At 50.3% G+C, this 19,754-nt stretch overlaps 1 protein-coding gene across 2 annotated transcripts; it reads left to right on the top strand.

Annotated features, from left to right (window-relative positions):
- Positions 1-1,635: 1,635 nt before the first annotated feature.
- ITGB7 (integrin subunit beta 7) lies at positions 1,636-19,550 on the top strand. Of its 2 annotated transcripts, XM_025402093.1 has the most exons (16): positions 1,636-1,741; positions 9,392-9,514; positions 10,145-10,348; positions 12,643-12,844; positions 12,931-13,101; positions 13,774-14,015; positions 14,735-14,893; positions 15,212-15,307; positions 15,469-15,558; positions 16,548-16,694; positions 16,988-17,181; positions 17,522-17,745; positions 17,967-18,186; positions 18,339-18,547; positions 18,850-19,010; positions 19,230-19,550. In XM_025402093.1, exons 3-16 carry the CDS (start codon positions 10,148-10,150, stop codon positions 19,308-19,310), a joined length of 2,397 nt encoding a protein of 798 aa, XP_025257878.1. In that variant the 5' UTR covers positions 1,636-1,741; positions 9,392-9,514; positions 10,145-10,147; the 3' UTR covers positions 19,311-19,550. The 2 variants fall into 2 exon arrangements, with proteins under 2 accessions (XP_025257878.1, XP_025257879.1); XM_025402094.1 differs by lacking the exon at positions 9,392-9,514 and having other exon boundaries at positions 1,668-1,741.
- The last annotated feature ends 204 nt before the right edge of the window (positions 19,551-19,754 follow it).

The raw sequence follows: 19,754 nt of genomic DNA, 5'->3' as shown, positions 1-19,754 counted from the left end.
CCTAGCAGCTACACCTCTGCAATCCATCTGACATTTATTGAGCACCTACTGTAAGATGGGCACTTGGCTAGGTGTGGTGGCGCCAGCAGGGAAGCCTGGTAGAGCCAGTCCCTACCCACAAGGAGTGCTCCTTCTGGTAGGGGAGATCAACCTGTGAACACAGATCTCATGTCTAGTTCCCTCTCAAAGCTCTTAGTGATCTGTATGGGCCAGGAGCAAATCCCATTAATATTTTCCTACTCTCCCTACAGGCTTCATCCTTGCCTTGGCTTCAGCTATTGTTCCTGCACTCTGCTTCTCCCAGTTCACATCCTCCACCCCTTTCCCAGGCTCCACTACTGTCTTGGCTCCTGGCTCCCCAATCACATGCTCTGAGCCTGGCCCTGTGCCTCTCTCTTCCAAGTTTCCAGCTGTCTGGACCTTGAATTTCTCAAAGCCTCTTCACTTCTCACCTCTGTCACTTCTCATCCCTACTAATTCTCTTATCAAGCCCTTACTTAGTATGTGCCAGGTAGTCTTCTAGGCAATTGATATGAATTATCTCTTTTAATTCTCCCGACAATCCTGTGAGTCCTGCTTGACAGATGAGAAAACAGCTGCAGGTGGGGTTAAGTAATTCAGCTAAGATCCTTACTACAAATAAGTAGTAGAGCCAGGATTTGAACTGTAGCAACTTGGCTCCAGAGCCTATGTAGTCAAGCACACTAATCCAATGTATCCTGGGTTTTCAAAATGAATGAGTCTCTAACTTCCCGCCTCTCTACAGTACTTATTGCCTCTATTCCCTCCTATCATGTTCCTTCCTATATAAGTTAATAGAGAGATCATGAATTTTGGAGGCAGGCAGACCTGGATTTAAATCCCAGACCAGCCGGGTGTGCCTGTAATCCCAGCTATGCAGGAGGCCAAAGTGGGAGGATTGCTTGAATCCAGGAGTTACAGACCAGCCTGGGCAACACAGCAAGACTCTGTCTCAAAAATAAAAACATAGGCTGGACACGGTGGCCCACACCTGTAATCCCAGCACTTTGGGAGGCCGAGGTGGGCACATCAATTGAGGTCAGGAGTTTGAGACCAGCCTGGCCAACACGGTGAAACTCCGTTTCTACTAAGATTATAGAATGCTGCCGGGCATGGTGGTGCACCCCTGTAATCCCAGCTACTCGGGAGGCTGAGGCAGGAGAATCGCTTGAACCTGGGAGGCGGGGTTTGGAGTGAGCTGAGATCATGCCATGGGACTCCAGCTTGGGAAACAGAGCAAGATCCTGTCTCAAAAATTAAATTAAATTAAATTAAAATTCAAAAAGTAACAAAAATTTAAAATAAAAATCTTTTTTCTTTTTTTTTTTTTAAATCCTAGACTAGCTACTTACTAGCTGTGGGACCTTGGGCAAAATTCTATATTTCCTGCTTCTAAGCCTCAATCTCCGCATCTGTAAAACTGGGACTTAGGGGAATATTAACCCCTATCTCATGAGGTTGTTGTGAGGGTTAATTATAGTATGTTACGTTCAACACACGACAGGAGTTCAATAAATGAGCTTCTTTCTTCCAGATCTCTGTATCATCCACTCCCTTGGCTCAGCCCCACCCCAATCTGCTCCACCTTCTAGATCAGTCACCCCCACCAACCCCAAATCTTCCCCACCCCAGGGAGTGTCACTTCCTCCTCTGCAGTCTCCCAGACCAGTACACAAAGGCTGCTGCCGCCGCCAGAGGAAGGGCTGCTCTGCACGCACCTGTGAGTACCAGGGCACCAGCCCTTCTGCCTCCTCTCCTTACAAGCCCAGGCCCACCTGGTCCCAACCTCTTGGGAAGAGGGCTCTGACCTGGATATGACAGGAGGGTCCTGTCCAGACTTGAGAAAGGCTCTGAACTCCTTTCTGCATTCCTAAGATCCCCTGACCTGCTTCCCTCCTCCAGTTTCACAGCGCCCCCCCTCCCCCCACACTTCTCCCAAAGCCCATCTCTCTTGCATCAGTTTCCCAAGAGTGGGTCTGGAGGCAGGGATGTGTACGAGTGCTGTCATTCGAGTGCCTGCCATGTGCTAAGGATTATACTGAGGTAGGGTAGGTATACCGATTATACTGAGGGAAGGTTCTCCCAACACCACCCCAGCTGCCATCCCTAATGCTCTGCCTTCAGCTCAAACTTCTTCCTAATCGGCACCTTGGCCACAGACTTCACTCTCCTGGGACACTGAGGCCCAGCAGCTCAGTTCCGTTCCCTGGTTGTGACTCCCAGTGGGCAGCAGAGGGTTCTGCTCGACTTGGGAGGTATGGATGGGTTGGGAAGAGGCTCTGTTTCTCAGCTGCTGAGGGGGCCACATGGTGTGTATTGGAGTCAGAATGGAGTCCAGAAAAATGGAAATAACCACTTGGTCCCAGGAAGAGAAGGGAAGACTGCAGAGTACCCCTAAGGAAAGAGAAATGGGATTAGGCAGAGCCCATCAGGGCTAGCGGAGACAGAACACAACTTTTGATGGAGATGGTACCCGGGTTGGAGGGAGGAAAGGAGGAAGCACAGCAGAGGTCTGGCCCTGCCCTGTCCTGCCCTGCCCCTAGTTCACTGGGTGACCCTGGCCTTGTGGGGAAAAGAAAGAGAGATCAGACTGTTACTGTGTCTGTACAGAAAGAAGTAGACACAAGAGACTCCATTTTGTTCTGCATTTGAGATGCTGTTAATCTGTGACCCTACCCCCAACCTTGTCCTTGCAAGAGACATGTGCTGTGGTGACTCAAGGTTTAACGGATTTTGGGCTGTGCAGGGTGTGCTTTGTTAAACAAGTGCCTGAAGGCAGGATGCTTGTGAAAAGTCATCACCATTCTCTTAATCTCAAGTACCCAGGGACACGTACACTGCCAAAGGTCGCAGGGACCTCTGCCTAGGAAAGCTAGGTATTGTCCAAGGTTTCTCCCCATGTGGTAGTCTGAAATATGGCCTCGTGGGAAGGGAAAGACCTGATTATCCCCCAGCCTGACACCCGTGAAGGGTCTGTGCTGAGGAGGACTAGTATAAGAGGAAAGAAGGCCTCTTGACAGTTGAGATAGAGAAAAGCATCTGTCTCCTGCCCATCCCTGGGCAATGGAACATCTCGGTGTAAAACTCGATTATATATTCTATTTACTAAGCCGGGAGAAAACTGCCTTAGGGCGAAAGGTGGGACTTGCTAGAGCAATGCTGCTCTTTATGCACTAAAAAGGTTTATGGAGATGTTTGCATATGCACATCAAGGCACGGCACTTTTCTTTAAACTTATGTCAGAGATCTTTATTCATATGTCTTACTGCTGACCTTCTCCCTACGATGATCCTATTATCCTGCCACTTCCCTTTTTCTAAGATGGTAAAGATAATGATCAATAAATACTGAGGGAACTCAGAGACCTGTGCCGGCGCGGGTCCTCTGTATGCTGAGCGCCAGTCCCCTGGGCCCACTTTTTCTTTCTCTATACTTTGTCTCTGTGTCTCATTTCTTTTCTCAAGTCTCTCGTTCCACCTAACGAGAAACGCCCACAGGTGTGGAGGGGCAGGCGACCCCTTCACGGCCTCATGGAATTTAGGTTTCCATTTGTAAAAAGAGTGGGATGGAGTGAAGATTCAGCCATTCTATAGTTAGGAACAGAGGGGAAAAGGAAGTAAAACAGCCCTATGAAGAAGTGGAGCAGAGAAAAGCAGCAGAGAGATGCAATAGAAGTTTTGAAATGAAAGGAGCCAGAGAGAGACAGAGAAGCAGAGAAACAGGTGGCAGAACATGTATTCCCAAGGAGGGGAGAAGAGAGGATAATTGGGAAGAAAGGTAGAAAACGGCTGTCCAGGGAGTCCCAGGGCCCCCTTTAAGGGGAGATGAGTGGGCTTGAGATCTCTGAAAAACCTATGTGGCAGCTGGGGCTCCACTTGAGAGAAATGAGTCAAAACCGGGCTTTGGGTTGCAGCATCTCCAGCCTCCCTGACCACAGGCACGCAGAGCAAGCAGGGCTGAGGTTACACTGAGGCTGAACTGGGGCCGGCCTCTCCCCGAGGGGTGGAGCCTCCGTTATATATGGCACCTGAGGTCACAGGTGGTGGGGAGCAGCACCAGGATGTTCAAGAACTCAGTACCCCACCCCTTTCCCACACTCTGTGCAGAGTATCTGGAACTGACTCTGGCCCAGGCTGAAGAAGATGCAAATGGTTTATGGCGAGGAGTTAGTTGGCCTTTCTCATACACTGCTGATGGGAATGTGGACCAGTACAAGCACCGAGGAGTTTATGTTGGCAATACCCACCAACATATATATACTTTTCTTAGCATGAGAATGTAGATGAAATACACACCAACATTGAAAATGATATCTATCTATTTATCCTGCACGTCCTCTGCTAGGGATTTATCCTACAGGTTCAGTTGCACACGTGTGAAATGGTAAATACATGACATTTGGCTGGGGGAGGTGGCTCACGCCTTTAATCATGGCAATTTGGGAGGCCGAGGCGGGTGGGTCACTTGAGCTCAGGAGTTCTAGACCAGCCTGGGCAACATGGGGAAGCCCCATCTCTGCAAAATAATACAAAAATAATTAGCCAGGCATGGTAGCATGCGCCTGTAGTACCAGTTACTCGGGAGACTGAGGTGGAAGGATCAGTTGAGCCGGCGAGGTCAAGGCAGCAGTGAGCCATGATTGCGCCATTACACTACAGCCTGTGTGACAGAGCAAGACCCTATCTCTCAAATGAATGAATGAATAAATAAATAAATAAATACATTACTTTTCATTTCAGCGTTATTTGTCATAGCGAACTAGGAATAATTTAAGGTCAGGCACAGTGGCTCATGCCTGTAATCCTAGCACTATGGGAAGCCGAGGCAGGAGGATCACTTGAGCCTAGGAGTTTGAGCCTAGGAGTTTGAGACCGGCTTGGGCAACATAGCAACACCCTGTCTCTACAAAAAAATAAAAAATAGCTGTACGTGACGATGTACACCTGTGGTCCCAGCTACGACGGAGGCTGAGGTGGGGAGAACCGCTTGAGCCCAGGAGGTAGAGGCTGCAGTGAGCCATCACGGCACCACTGCACTCCAGCCTGGGCAACAAAGTGAGACCCTGTCTCAAAAGAAAAAAGAAGAAACAATTTAAATGCACATCCTTAGGGTACTGATTAACTGTGATATGAGGTATCCATGCGATGGAAAGCTTTATGGCTGTAAAAGTGAACAAGGACGTTCTTAATTTTCTCATGTAGAAAGATCTTCAAGAAAAGTAGTTACAGGAAAAAAAAGTGAAAAATTGTGTTTTCTACCATTTAAAGAATTGTGCCATTTGAGTGTACCATTTAAAAAGCATATGCATGTTAATTTGTATATGCATAAAACAATCTCTAGAAAGATTATAAGAAACAAAGATAGGTTGACTCATGCCTGTAATCCCAGCACTTTGGGAGGCTGAGGTGGGCGGATCACTTGAGGTCAGGAGTTCAAGACCAACCTGGCCAACATGGCGAAACTGTCTCTACTAAATACACAAAAATCAGCTGGGCGTAGCGGCTCACACCTGTAATCCCAGCTACTCAGGAGGCTGAGGCACAAGACTCGCTTGAACCCAGAAGGCGGAGGCTGTAGATCATGCCACTGCACTCCAGCCTGGGCCACAGAGTGAGACTTTGCCTCAAAAAAAAAAAAAAAAAAAAAGTAAAGAAAAAAGAAAAAAAATAGTAATAAATGATATTCATTTAGGGTAGGTGTGGAAACTGGGTATGGCATATGGGGTAGGATTAACTTTTTGATTTTTAAAATGGTAAGATACACAAACATTTATCATTTTTACCACTTTTAAGTGTACAATTCAGTGGCATTAAGTACATTCACTAATTCCAGAACTTATTCATCACCCCAAAAATGAAACTGCCCATTAAGCAGTCATTCCCCATTTCCCCTTCCCCCAAGCTCTGGTAACCACTAATTTACCTTCTGTCTCTGTGGATTTTTCTAGTTTGGATATGTTCCATATGTGGAATCATACAATATGTGATCTTTCATGAATGGTTTTGTTCACTGAGCATGTTTTCTGCTAGTGTACAATGTTTTCCACGTTGTAGCATGTATGTATCAGTACTTCATTGCTTTTTTTGAAATTATTATTGAGACCGAGTTTTGCTCTTGTTACCCGGGCTGGAGTGCAATGGTACAATCTCGGCTCACTGCAACCTCTGCCTCTCGGTTTCAAGCAATTCTCCTGCCTCAGTCTCCCAAGTAGCTAGGGTTACAGGAGCCCACCACCATGCCTGGCTAATTTTTGTATTTTTAGTAGAGATGAGGTTTCACCATATTGGTCAGGCTGGTCTTGAACTCCTGACCTCAGGTGATCCACCTGCCTCGGCCTCCCAAAGTGCTGGGATTACAGGCGTGAGCCACTGTGCCCGCCCCACTTCATTGCTTTTTATGGCCAAATAACTTTCTGCTGTATGGATATACCACCTTTTCTTTATCCATTCATCAGCTAATGGACATTTGGGTTCTTTCCACCTTTTAGCTATTGTGAGTAGTGCTGCTGTGAACATTTCTGTACAAATTTTTGTTTGAACACCTGTTTTCAATTCTTCTGGGTATATACCTAAGAGTGAAATTGCCAGGTTATAGGGTAATCCTACGCTCAATTTATTGAGGAACCAAACTGTTTTCCACAGAGATTGTACTATTTTACATTCTTTACACGGTAATATATAAGGATCCCAATTTCTCCATGTTCTCATCAACACTCGCTGTTTTTCATTTTTTGATGATAGTCATTCTAGTAGAAGTGAAGTGGTATCTCATTGTGGTTTTCCTTCCTTCCTTCCTTCCTTCCTTCCTTCCTTCCTTCCTTCCTCCCTCCCTCCCTCCCTCCCTCCCTCCCTTCCTTCCTTCTTTCTTTTGCTTCGAGACAGGGTCTCACTCTGTCGCCTAGCCTGGAGTGCAGTGGCCCGATCTTGGCTCACTGCAGCTTCTCCTTCCCAGGTTCAAGCTCTTCTTGTGCCTCAACTTCCCGAGTAGCTGGGGCTACAGGCATGCACCACCACGCCCGGTTAAGTTTTGTATTTTTAGTAAAGATGGGGGTTTCACCATGTTGCCCAGGCTGGTCTTGAACTCCTGATCTCAAGTGATCCACCCACTTCGGTCTCCCAAAGTGCTAGGATTACAGGTGTGAGCCACCACACCCAGATCAGTGTGGGTTTCATTTGCATTTTCCTAACGATTAATAGTGTTGAGCAACTTTTCATATGCTGGGTGGCTGTTTGTCTATCTTCTTTGAAGAAATGTCTTTTTAAGTCTTTTGCTCATTTTAAAAGTTGGGTTGTCTTTTCGTCGTTGAATTGTAAGAGTTCGTTATACATTAAGGATACTCATCTGATATATAATCTGCAAATATTTTCTCCCATTCTGTATGTTGTTTTCACTCTCTTGACATTGTCTTTGATGCACAAAAGTTTAAATTTTTGATGAAGTCCAATGTATCTATTTTTCCTTTTGTTGTTTGTGCTTTTGGTATTACAGGTAAGAATCCATTACCAAGTCCAAGATTATGAAGATTTACCCATATACTTTATTCTATGAGTTTATAGTTTTAGCAGTTATATTTAGGCCTTCGATCCCTTTTCAGTTAACCTTCATATGTGGTGTGAGGCAGGAGGGTCCAACTTCATTCTTTTGCACGTTGAAAGCACTTTTTTTTTTTTTTTTTTTTAAGAAAAAGTGGTAGCGTGTGCCATCACATCCGGCTAATTTTTGTATTTTTAGTAGAGATGGGTTTCACTATGTTAGCCAGGCTGGTCTCGAACTCCTGACCTTGTGATCTGCCCATTTCGGCCTCCCAAAGTGTTGGGATTACAGGCATGAGCCATGAGCCACCGTGCCTGGCCTTAATTTTTTTTTTTTTAGATGGAGTTTCGGCTGGGCATGGTGACTCACGCCTGTAATCCCAGCACTTTGGGAGCCTGAGGCGGTTGGATCACTTGAGGTCAGGAGTTTGAGACCAGCCCTGCCAATGTGGTGAAAACCTCTCTCTACTAAAAATAACAAAAACTAGCCGGGTGTGGTGGTGCATGCCTGTAGTCCCAGACACTTGGGAGCCTGAGGCTGGAGAATTGCTTGAACCTCAGAGGCAGAGGTTGCAGTGAGCTGAGATGGCACCACTGCACTCCAGCCTGAGTGAGACTCCATCTCAAAAAAACAAAACAAAACAAAACAAAATAAGACAGAGTTTCATTCTGTTGCCCAGGCTGCAGTGCAGTGGTGCAATTGCAGCTCACTGCAGCCTCTGCCTCCTGGGATCATGTGATTCTCCTGCCTCAGCCTCCTGAGTAGCTGGGATTACATGCATACACCACCACACCCGGCTAGTTTTTGTATTTTTAGTAGAGACAGGGTTTCACCAAGTTGCCCAGGCTGGTCTCGAACTCCTGACCTCAAGTGATCCACTTGCCTCGGCCTCCCAAAGTGCTGGGATTACAGGCATGAGCCACTGTGCCCGGTCCCAGCCCCATTTTTTGAAGACAGTTTTTCTCATTGAATGGTTTGGCACCCTTATTGGAAATCAATTGGTCACAGAAGCACAGTTTATTTCTGGACTCTTTCAATTCTATTCCATTGATGTATAATATATGTGTATCCTTATGTCATCCTTATGCCAGTACCACACTGTCTTCCCTTTTTTTTTTTTTTTTAAGAGACAGGGTTTCACTCTGTTGCCCAGGGCAGAGTACAGTGACACGACCATAGCTCACTACAGCCTCAAACTACTGGGTTAAAGCTGTCTTCCCACCATGGGATTATAGGCATGAGCCACTGTGACCAGCCAACGCTGTCTTGATCACTGTAGCTTTGCCGTACGTTTTTTTACAAGATTATTTTGGCTATTTGGGGTTCCATGCAATTCCATATAAATTTTAGGATCAGTTTTTCCATTTCTGCAAAAAAAAGGGCCAATGGGATTTAACTTTTTGACTTATGAAGCATGGTAAACGAATTACCTGCTCATTTAAAAAAATTAACATGTTTTTTAAAATCAGGAATCTGCTTGGCTTTCCAAAAGGTCACTCGAAGAATTACCCTGCCTCCAGGCTCTTTCTTCAATCTAGATTATCTTTGTGCAAAGTACAGAAAATAGAATTTTTTTTTTTTTTTTCCCCAACACTGGCCTTCTTTCTCCCCTTATCCCAGACCTGCAGAGAGTTCTTGTGGTCTAATCTTCATTCCTCTTGCCACCATGTCACCCAAGTAGAACTATTCTTCCTTGACACTTTCACACACTCCCTCATCTGTTCCAGCTTTCTTTTCTCTAATTCCCACTCACTGACCCTCTTCTCTTATTTAGAATCCAAGATTGTAAAAGCTGCAAAGTATGTCAGATTATTTATTCAACTCCTCCACTTTGCAGATGTGGAAACTAAAGCCCAGAGAGAAAGTCTGACTTGCCACACAGCCAGTGAGTGACTGCAGCAGTACCAGAATCCGGTCTGTTTTCTGTTTGGTTCTACTACCATTACGGCTTGGGATCTCGGTAAATAGAACTGGGTGCAGACTTTAGCGCTTCCAGGCCAGTCCCCAGATCCTTTAGTAGGCCATTTTGCCCACCCTGGTCACATGAAGTCTGCACACAGGAAGGACAGATCTCCTCTGAGGTCCCTATTTTATTTATTTATTTATTTTGAGACAGATTCTTGCTCTGTCACCCAGGCTGGTGTGCAGTGGTGTGATCTTGACTCAATGCAACCTCTGCCTCCCGGGTTCAAGCGATTCTCTTGCCTCAGCCTCCTGAGTAACTCAGATTACAGGTGCACGCCACCATGCCCGACTAATTTTTGTGTTTTTCGTAGAGATGGGATTTTGCCATATTGACCAGGTTGGTCTCGAACTCCTGAGCTCTAGTGATCCACCCACCTCGGCCTCCTAAAGTGCTGAGATGACAGGCATGAGCCACCACGTCTGGAGGCCCCTACCTTTGCCTGATACCTGCTCCTTCCCATCATTTTGAAGAAACTGCTGAATCCACAGGGGAAGCGAAACTATGAGGGGAGATAAAGTGTTGGGGTAGAGTTTTGAGAGTGATAACCACAAGCTAAGTTTAGAGGACTGAGAGCTGAGGGTCCTCCCTGAGGACCCACATGTCCCCCTTTATATCCTATTACAGGGCATGGTGGCTTTGCCAGTGGTCCTTGTTTTGCTGCTGGTCCTGAGCAGAGGTGAGAGTGAGTTGGACGCCAAGACCCCATCCACAGGGGAGGCCACAGAATGGGGGAATCCTCACCTGTCCCTACTGGGGTCCTGCCAGCCAGCCCCCTCCTGCCAGAAGTGCATCGTCTCACACCCCAGCTGTGCATGGTGCAAGCAACTGGTAAAGATGGGCCTATGGCCTTTGAACCATGTGTATGTGTATGTGTATGTGCAGCCTGGATATATGTGTGTGATTGTGTGGGCACATGCATGATTTTCTAGGAACACTCCAGAGTCTCATGTGTGACTGAGTTTGTGCACATAGGACTCCTGTGTGTGGATATATGTGTGTGCATACACATGCATGCAAGTTTCCTGGGCACTTAGGATTATGTCTGTATCCATTTGCTTGTGTATATATGGAGAGAATTTGTGACCATGAATTGGGAGAAAGTATGTACTTGTGGGAATTCATGCTTGTGTATAGGTAGAGGGAGCTGTTGTGTATGTAAACATGTGAGAAAGGTACTAGCCAGTGAGGGCTACCATAACAAAATACCATAGGCTGGGTGGTTTAAGCAACAGGAATTCATTTCTCCTAATGTTGGAGGCTGGGAAGTCTGAGATCAAAGTGCTGACTGATTTGGTTCCCCAGTTAGGGCTCTCTTCCTGGCTTGCAGACTGGCTACCTTCTCGCTATGTCCTTACATTGTAGGGAGGGGGCTGGAGGATGGAGGGGTGGGAACTGCCTCTGTTCTTGTAAGTGCACTAATTCCATCATGAGGGTTCCACCCTTAGGCCCTCATCTAAACCTAGGTACCTCCCAAAGGCTCCATTTCCAAATGCCCTCACATGGAGGGTTAGGGCTTCAATATAGAATGGGTTGGGAGTGGGGTGGGGTAGGGGTGCAGAGTTCAGTCCATAGCAGAAAGTGTGTAGTTAGATTTCTAAGTCTGTGTTTTGGGTGGAGGCATTCTGTTCCTGGGTGTGTAGTAGCCTATGACTGGACAGGTAGAAAGGGGAGGGGTGGAAGTATATGGGCTTGAGGGGGACTGGAAAGGCTTAAGCTACCTAAGTGGCCAAGAAGGATGCTAGGGAGCAGGCGTCTCCCTGGTTCTTCAAACAAAGCTGTTGTTTGTTTATGCTTGAAAGAGACAGAGCTCATGGAGCAGCAGAGCAGGAGGGGCGCCCAAGCTGGGACGGGGGCAGGTCTGCCTCTCTCAGGGGAAGATGGAGGGTTAGATCAGTGTGGGAGCCCAGATAAGAGATGAGGGCAAATTCACATGGAAGCAGAGCTACAGATGCTTAGAGGACCCAGGAGAAAGGCACACAGTGACTCTGAAAGGACAAGAAGGGTAGATACTGAGTCTGCACAAGGCAGAGGCAGAGGTGCCAGGCTGGAGCTGGGAAGCTGGAGCTTTTGAGGTAGTCAGGTCTGTGTCTGGCTTCTCCAGTCCCCAGACCAGGAGCTGACACCCAGGGCAAGCTGAGAAGCCGCTCTAACCATTTCCTTCCCCTGTGGCTTCCCATCCAGTCTTAGGGGTACCAGACATATTACGGGGGTAGGACGCCTCCTCTTCTGTTCTTATCCTTTCCCTTCCAAGGAGCTGTGGGTCTTAGTCTGACCACCTCCCCATTTTGGTGTGAGCTTGCTGGGAAGGCTGGCTTAGGAGGCAAGGCCCCCATTTTTTTGTGGTAGTGAAGTCTCTAAGATCTCAACAGGAAGTCTGTGGCTCTACTGGGGAGGAGAGGGGTAGGTGACTGGGGCAAGGGGGAGTTGAGATAAGCGGAGGGGTGGGGGACTGCTATAGGAAGTGGGGCTGTGACAAGGAAGAAAGGACCGGAGTTCCACAGGTTCATGCCTGTAATCCCAGCACTTTGGGAGGCTGGGGCAGGAGGATTTCTCGAGCCCAGGAGTTCGAAACCAGCCTGGGCAAAAAAGCAAGACCCTGTCTTTACAGTTGGTAAAAAAAAAAAAAAAAGAAAGAAAGAAAGAAAGAAAAAGGCGTGGTGGTTCACGCCTGTGATCCCAGCACTTTGGGAGGCCGAGGCGGGAGGATCACTTGAGGTCAAGAGTTTGAGACCAGCCTGGCCAATATGGTGAAACCCCGTCTCTACTAAAAATACAAAAAAGCTGGGCGTGGTGGCACAGGCCTGTAGTCCCAGCTACTGGAAGGCTGAGGTATGAGAACCACTTGAACCGGGGAGGTGGAGATTGTAGTGAGCAGAGATAGCACCGCTGCGCTCCAGCCCTGGGTGACAGAGTGAGACTCTGTCTCAAAAACAAAACAAAACAACAAAAAAGACCAGAGTTCAAGGGTAACTGTGGCGAGGAGGAGGAGAGGGAATCAGGGACTCAGGGAATGGACTGGAGGTGGGGGCATTAGAGGGGGCCGAGTTTGCAGGGTGTTTTTGGTAGCGGGGCCTAGGGCCTGTGCAGGACCGGGTCCCGACGCGCCTTTTCTTGCTGAGCAGAACTTCACCGCGTCGGGGGAGGCGGAGGCACGGCGCTGCGCCCGACGAGAGGAGCTGCTGGCTCGAGGCTGCCCGCTGGAGGAGCTAGAGGAGCCCCGCGGCCAGCAGGAGGTGCTGCAGGACCAGCCGCTCAGCCACGGCGCCCGCGGAGAGGGTGCCACTCAGCTGGCGCCGCAGCGGGTCCGGATCACGCTACGGCCTGGTGAGTTAGGGGCGGCGGGGCCAGGCCAGAGGTCTAGGCTGGCGTTCCAATGTGCTCTGCTGACCCGCCCGCCACCCACCCCCCAGGAGAGCCCCAGCAGCTCCAGGTCCGCTTCCTTCGTGCTGAGGGATACCCGGTGGACCTGTACTACCTTATGGACCTGAGCTACTCCATGAAGGACGACCTGGAACGCGTGCGCCAGCTCGGGCACGCTCTGCTGGTCCGGCTGCAGGAAGTCACCCATTCTGTGCGCATTGGTGAGCCGAGGGCTGCCTCTCGCCCTGTTAGCCCTTGCCTGTTCAACCACTGCCTTAGCCTCTGCCAACATCCTGGACTCACAAGGGCCCCAATTTGCCCTCCCAGTTGTTGACAGGCCTAGCCAGGCCACAGGTTCATTTCTCCATCTTTCCCTAAAGACACCCATCTTCTAGGTCAGAGCTGGAGAGGACTCCAGAGACAGTCCGTTTTACAGGTCTAGCTGAGACCCAGCGTCTGGAGACTCTGGGCCTGGACAACTGCCCTGAGCCTACCAGCCTGGAACCTGCCCTGATGCAAGTCTCCTTGGGCAAGGCCTAGATGCCACTGTCCCTGGCACCACATTCTGTGCCAACTCTCCTCTATTCAAATTTCCTTCCTTTGCCTCATGCTGCTACCATATCCTATACCCGGGCCTTCTTCCGCCTTCTGGAAGTTCCCATTTGCCCTGGGAGTTGTGTCCTCCTCTTAATGTCCTCTACCTGCCACTTCCCTGAGCCAGTGGTCTCACTGCTTTGCTTGTCAGTTACCGAGTCCCTGCCCCCGGGTGCACCCTCTCCCATCACCTCTTCTGTGACCGTCCTCCCCACCCCACTTCCCATAGAGCGCTCTCGTGGGTCCTCTGTTGCTGCCCTGCGACTTCTGGCACAGCCTTCATTCCTCTCCTCTCCCAGGTTTTGGTTCCTTTGTGGACAAAACGGTGCTGCCCTTTGTGAGCACAGTGCCCTCCAAGCTGCGCCACCCCTGCCCCACACGGCTGGAGCGCTGCCAGTCACCCTTCAGCTTTCACCATGTGCTGTCCCTGACGGGGGATGCGCAAGCCTTCGAGCGGGAGGTGGGGCGCCAGAGCGTGTCCGGCAATCTGGACTCGCCTGAAGGTGGCTTCGATGCCATTCTTCAGGCTGCACTCTGCCAGGTGAGGAGGTGGGGTGGGGATCTGAGCCTGGAGGTCTGTTTGGGAATGGGACTGCCCCTTATGGTTGTATAGTGCACAATTCTAGGGAGTGCCATTCATACCATAGTAGGTGTAGTTTGTATACTTATTTTAACAATTACCTAGTGGGTTGGAGTAAAATATCTTGAGGAGAGTATCTTGAGGAGAGGGCATGTTTTTCTTTTTCTTTTTTTTTTTTTTTTTTGAGACGGAGTCTCACTCTGCTGCCCAGGCTGGAGTGCAGTGGCCGGATCTCAGCTCACTGCAAACTGCGCCTCCCGGGTTTACGCCATTCTCCTGCCTCAGCCTCCCGAGTAGCTGGGACTACAGGCGCCCGCCATGTCGCCCGGCTAGTTTTTTGTATTTTTTTTTTAGTAGAGACAGGGTTTCACCGTGTTAGCCAGGATGGTCTCGATCTCCTGACCTCGTGATCCGCCCGTCTCGGCCTCCCAAAGTGCTGGGATTACAGGGTTGAGCCACCGCGCCCGGCCGCATGTTTTTCTAATTCACAAGTAAGCCTCCACTAGCAGCAGCCTTCTTTGGGGGACTGGGGAGAGCAGGAGAAAGCAAGGTACTGGAGGCAAGGGGATGGACAAGCTGACTCAGAGTGAGGCTTGCCACATTCTTGGCTCACAGAGCTGGCTGGGGTGGCTCAAGGGCCATGCCCAGGAGCATAGCCTACCACCCCCACTGTACCTCAGGAGCAGATTGGCTGGAGAAATGTGTCCCGGCTGCTGGTGTTCACTTCAGATGACACATTCCATACGGCTGGGGACGGGAAGTTGGGTGGCATTTTCATGCCCAGTGATGGGCACTGCCACTTGGACAGCAATGGCCTCTACAGTCGCAGCACAGAGTTTGTGAGTCCCTATAGTCACCCCGCCTCTCCCCATTTGAGCCATACCTCTTTCCTTCCAGGACTCCCGCTCCCAGCCTTACAGTCCTCACCAGTAACCACCCTGTAGACACCTGCCATCTTCCCCAGCAGTTCCTCCTTTCGGCTGTGGAGACAGGACAGCTTTGTCACCCCATTCCCTACCTCCTTCCTATTCCATAGCAAGCCTCCAGGGCTCCTCCAGCTGGTGGAACCTTGGTTCCTGGATTCCCCAGGCTGAGGGCACCTTGCATGTTGTGGGGGAGACCTGTGGGGCTCACCTTGTCCCTGCTCCCTGCCCCAGGACTACCCCTCTGTGGGTCAGGTAGCCCAGGCCCTCTCTGCAGCAAACATCCAGCCCATCTTTGCTGTCACCAGTGCTGCACTGCCTGTCTACCAGGTGAGAGCTGTCTACATGTCAGATCCCCAGCCCCACCCCAGCCTTTCTCAATTCCCCCAAAGATCCATTCTCTGTCCCCCATATGCCCTCCTTCCAGACCCCCAGGAGCCCATTTTCCTAGAGCTGTGACCTACCATTTCCCTTAACTCCCCATAACTCAGGAGCTGAGTAAGCTGATTCCTAAGTCTGCGGTAGGGGAGCTGAGTGAGGACTCCAGCAATGTGGTACAGCTCATCATGGATGCTTATAATGTGAGGGGCCAAACGAGGGGGAGATGGTGAGGGTGGGCACTAGGGAAAGGTGGAAAGGGGTCCTTGGGTGGGGTGGCAGAACTAAGGGGAAATGGTCACTTTTTGGTCTAACATTCCACAGCTCCTACCTATAGTCTGCATGTGGCTGTCATTAATTGTTCAATCTTACATTCATAAATCTTAAACATCTGACGTGCAGAGCATGGAGCTCAGATCCCCGCCCCACCTCCTCACCTGGCAGAGTGCAGCCTGCCAGGAAAGTTTCAGTCACTGAGCTTTTATTTCACGCACCCACCATCCCAGGTGTACATACTGTTTCTACTTCATTTAACCCCGCCAAAAGCCTTGCTTCGTAACTGTTATCATCCCTCTTTTACAGAGGAGGAAACCCACACAAGGCTAAGTGACTTGTCCAAGGTCACAAAGATAACAAACAGAAGGGCTGGCATTTTCCCCCAGTCTGTACATAAACAATGTGAGATCTGGAGCCTGCTTTCACTATGTTTATAAATAATTCAGAGCTATTTTTCACAAGAACCATAGAATTTTACAGGTAGAAGGAACCATAAAAACTCTTAGTGGTTTAGGTCTTATCTCTGCAACTAGGCTGTAGGCTTCCTGATAACGGAGCATCTCCTAAACCTATGGCAAAAAAATCTGAGACGGTATCAAATTTCCCAAGACAAACTCTGTAATGAATTTGCCCTTTAGACCTGGCATGCACCCAGGTTATGTGTCCTGATGTGGGGCTTCACAAACATGGTCTCTGCACTGAAATGCTGTATTAGAGGCCTCTGGATCCTGTATATTCTATGCAAGGTTCTCATGGGTCCTCCCTCCAGAAATGCCTCGACTGGGCAGAATGTAAGGAGCCCCAGGTGGCAGAGGGCAGGGTGCTGGCAGAACTGGGAACACCTGGAGAGGACATAAGGTGGGGGTGGGGTCCTTTCCTGCCTTCACGTGGTTATCCACTTGCTCTCTTCCCATAGAGCCTGTCTTCCACTGTGACCCTTGAACACTCTTCACTCCCTCCTGGGGTCCACATTTCTTACGAATCCCAGTGTGAGGGTCCTGAGAAGACGGAGGGTAAGGCTGAGGATCGAGGACAGTGCAACCATGTCCGAATCAACCAGACGGTGAGAGCCAGCAAGCACAGGCAGAAGGCGGGCGGGCAGGGGGAGGTGGGAGTGGGAAATTAAGCAGGCAGGGAAAGATGGGGGGCAGGAATGGGGAGTGATGGGAGAGCCTGGGGTAATCCTCCATCCATCCTTCCTGAAGTAGTCTGAGTGGCTTCCTCAGGTAAAGTTTCTAGGAGTTGGGTGTTACCATGACCCCATCTCTTCATTTACTAAGGGGTGAGGTTCTGGGTGAGTTTGGTGTGTGTGTGTTTGTATAACCATGGCCTGATTCCTGCCTACCCTGTTCTTAGGTGACTTTCTGGGTTTCCCTCCAAGCCACCCACTGCCTCCCAGAGCCCCATCTCCTGAGGCTCCGGGCCCTTGGCTTCTCAGAGGAGCTGATTGTGGAGTTGCACACGCTGTGTGACTGTAACTGCAGTGACACCCAGGCCCAGGCTCCCCACTGCAGTGATGGCCAGGGACACCTACAATGTGGGGTATGCAGGTGAGGGCCTCCTCTTCCCTTCACCCAGCTGGCTGACAACAAACGACCAACCCTGGCCCGTATTCCTCCGCTGCTTTCCATTCCCCCCACAGGAGTATCCTTGACATCCCTAGACTCCCCACTCAATTTCATCCCTTGAAGCTTCCCAGATATGTTCAGGCCCTCCCCTTGACTGCGGCTCCCTCCACTCTCTCACCCCTCGTCGGTGTTCCACTATACTTATTCCTTCAGTTATCTTTCTCCAACTCTTGAGAACTTGGGTTTAGAGGTTCCTGGGAGAGACAAGTCAGGGGTGATCAAACCCTCTGACCTACTTCCCTCCTTTGCCTTCCCCTCCCAGCTGTGCCCCCGGCCGCCTAGGCCGGCTCTGTGAGTGCTCTGAGGCTGAGCTGTCCTCCTTAGATCTGGAATCTGGGTGCCGGGCTCCCAATGGCACAGGGCCCCTATGCAGCGGAAAGGGTCAGTGCCAATGTGGACACTGCAGCTGCAATGGACAGAGCTCTGGACATCTGTGCGAGTGTGACGATGCCAGCTGTGAGCGACATGAGGGCATCCTCTGTGGAGGTACCTTGGGGAGAAGGGCAGGGTCTGAGAGGCCTTCCCAAGGCACTTAGGCTCTGGGAGTCTCCTGGCATGGAAGGCAAATGTCAAAGATTCTGGTGTATGGGTTAGTGTGTGTGTTTGGCATACTTGAAAAAGACTGGATGCATGCACTTGTGGTGCCATGTGATGGCCAACTGTGTGTGTGGAGTATGGTTGTCACCCTCTGCATGGCTCTACCCCAGGCTTTGGTCGCTGCCAATGTGGAGTATGTCACTGTCATGCCAACCGCACGGGGAGAGCATGTGAATGCAGTGGGGACATGGACAGTTGCATCAGTCCCGAGGGAGGGCTCTGCAGTGGGCATGGACGCTGCAAATGCAACCGCTGCCAGTGCTCGGATGGCTACTACGGTGCTCTATGCGACCAATGCCCAGGCTGCAAGACACCATGCGAGAGACACCGGTGAGGCCTCAGGTCTTGCATCTTGGGAGCAGGGGCACAGTGGGGCTTGTTGAGCCACTCCCATCTGCCTACTCTCCTTCCTGCTTGTAGTTGGGTAAAGGGCATTGGGTGACAACTACCCAGCTGGTAACTTATTGGCATCTACTGCATAGGGACTGTGCAGAGTGTGGGGCCTTTGGGACTGGCCTCCTGGCCACCAATTGCAGTACAGCTTGTGCCCATACCAATGTGACCCTGGTCTTGGCCCCTATCTTGGATGATGGCTGGTGCAAAGAGAGGACCCTGGACAACCACTTGTTCTTCTTCTTGGTGGAGGATGATGCCAGAGGCAGGGTCGTGCTCAGAGTGAGACCCCAAGAAAGTAAGTGGTCAGGGATGCCACAAACCCTGGAAGTTTGATGGGCAGGGTCTCAACTCTGGGGATGCAGAGTGAAGATAATGGGAAACAGGCTGGGGGCTGAGGCAGAACTGTGAATCCAGAACAAAGGCAGAGGCGACTGAGCAAGTGGACAAGGCTAAGGCCCTGGGCAGTGAGAATAACCCTGGACCTTGCTGGGTTCCCTTTGCTTTCAGTGACAGGGTTGGGCAGGCTGGACACACTGCGAACAACTGTTGATCTGTCCCTATGCTCCAGCTCCCACAAGTCTGGTTTCTTGTTCACAGAGGGAGCAGACCACACCCAGGCCATTGTGCTGGGCTGTGTAGGGGGCATCGTGGCAGTGGGGCTGGGGCTGGTCCTGGCTTACCGGCTCTCGGTGGAAATCTATGACCGCCGGGAATACAGTCGCTTTGAGAAGGAGCGGCAACAACTCAACTGGAAGCAGGTGAAACTTCCTGGTTAGGCCCCCTTTTAGCTGTCTCCCCACCACAAGCCCATCCCTGATTCCTCCCACTGGGTTCCCCCAGCCCCTGGCACATGTAACCAATCCCTCTGCTAACTTCCATCAGCTCCTAGGATTCGGCTCAAGACTGGCCTCTTAGGTCTAGAAAGGGGACAAGGAATCCTGGGATTTTTGCTCATAATCTGCAACATCTTTCCTCAGGACAGTAATCCTCTCTACAAAAGTGCCATCACGACCACCATCAATCCTCGCTTTCAAGAGGCAGACAGTCCTACTCTCTGAAGGAGGGAGGGACACTCACCCAAGGCTCCTCTCCTTGGAGGACAGTGGGAACTGAAGGGTGAAAGGAAGGGTGGGTCTGTAAGACCTTGGTAGGGAACTAATTCACTGACGAGAAGCGGCCACCACCCTACTTCATTTTCAGAGTGACACCCAAGAGGGCTGCTTCCCATGCCTGCAACCTTGCATTCACCTGGGCTACCCCACCCAAGTATATAATAAAGAGTCTTACCTCAGACCACAGCTGTCACTTTTCTTTACCTCATCAAGGCCAAAGCAGGCTGTTTATAGCCTGGCCTCGGGAAAGTTCTTGTCCATCTTCCTCCTGCCACCTGAGGGCAGGGAGAGGGGCCCAAGCGCGAATGTGCAGGAGAATCCTGAGGTGCGCCCTGGGACCCCGGAAGCCAGGTCTGGAAAGGGCCTCTGCGGATGCAGGTGGGTTCCAGA

This window comes from Theropithecus gelada, chromosome 11 (genome assembly GCF_003255815.1).
Source record: "Theropithecus gelada isolate Dixy chromosome 11, Tgel_1.0, whole genome shotgun sequence".
Classification (NCBI taxonomy): Eukaryota; Metazoa; Chordata; class Mammalia; order Primates; family Cercopithecidae; genus Theropithecus; species Theropithecus gelada.
This window is presented reverse-complemented; position numbering and strand designations above follow the sequence as displayed.

Excerpts from the sequence above, each read along its gene's own strand:
- ITGB7 (XM_025402093.1), top strand. The coding sequence starts at position 10,148 with ATGGTGGCTTTGCCAGTGGTCCTTGTTTTGCTGCTGGTCCTGAGCAGA. Across the intron at positions 14,016-14,734 it reads TTCAGGCTGCACTCTGCCAG|GAGCAGATTGGCTGGAGAAA; the intron begins GTGAGGAGGTGG and ends ACTGTACCTCAG. Across the intron at positions 14,894-15,211 it reads ACAGTCGCAGCACAGAGTTT|GACTACCCCTCTGTGGGTCA; the intron begins GTGAGTCCCTAT and ends TCCCTGCCCCAG.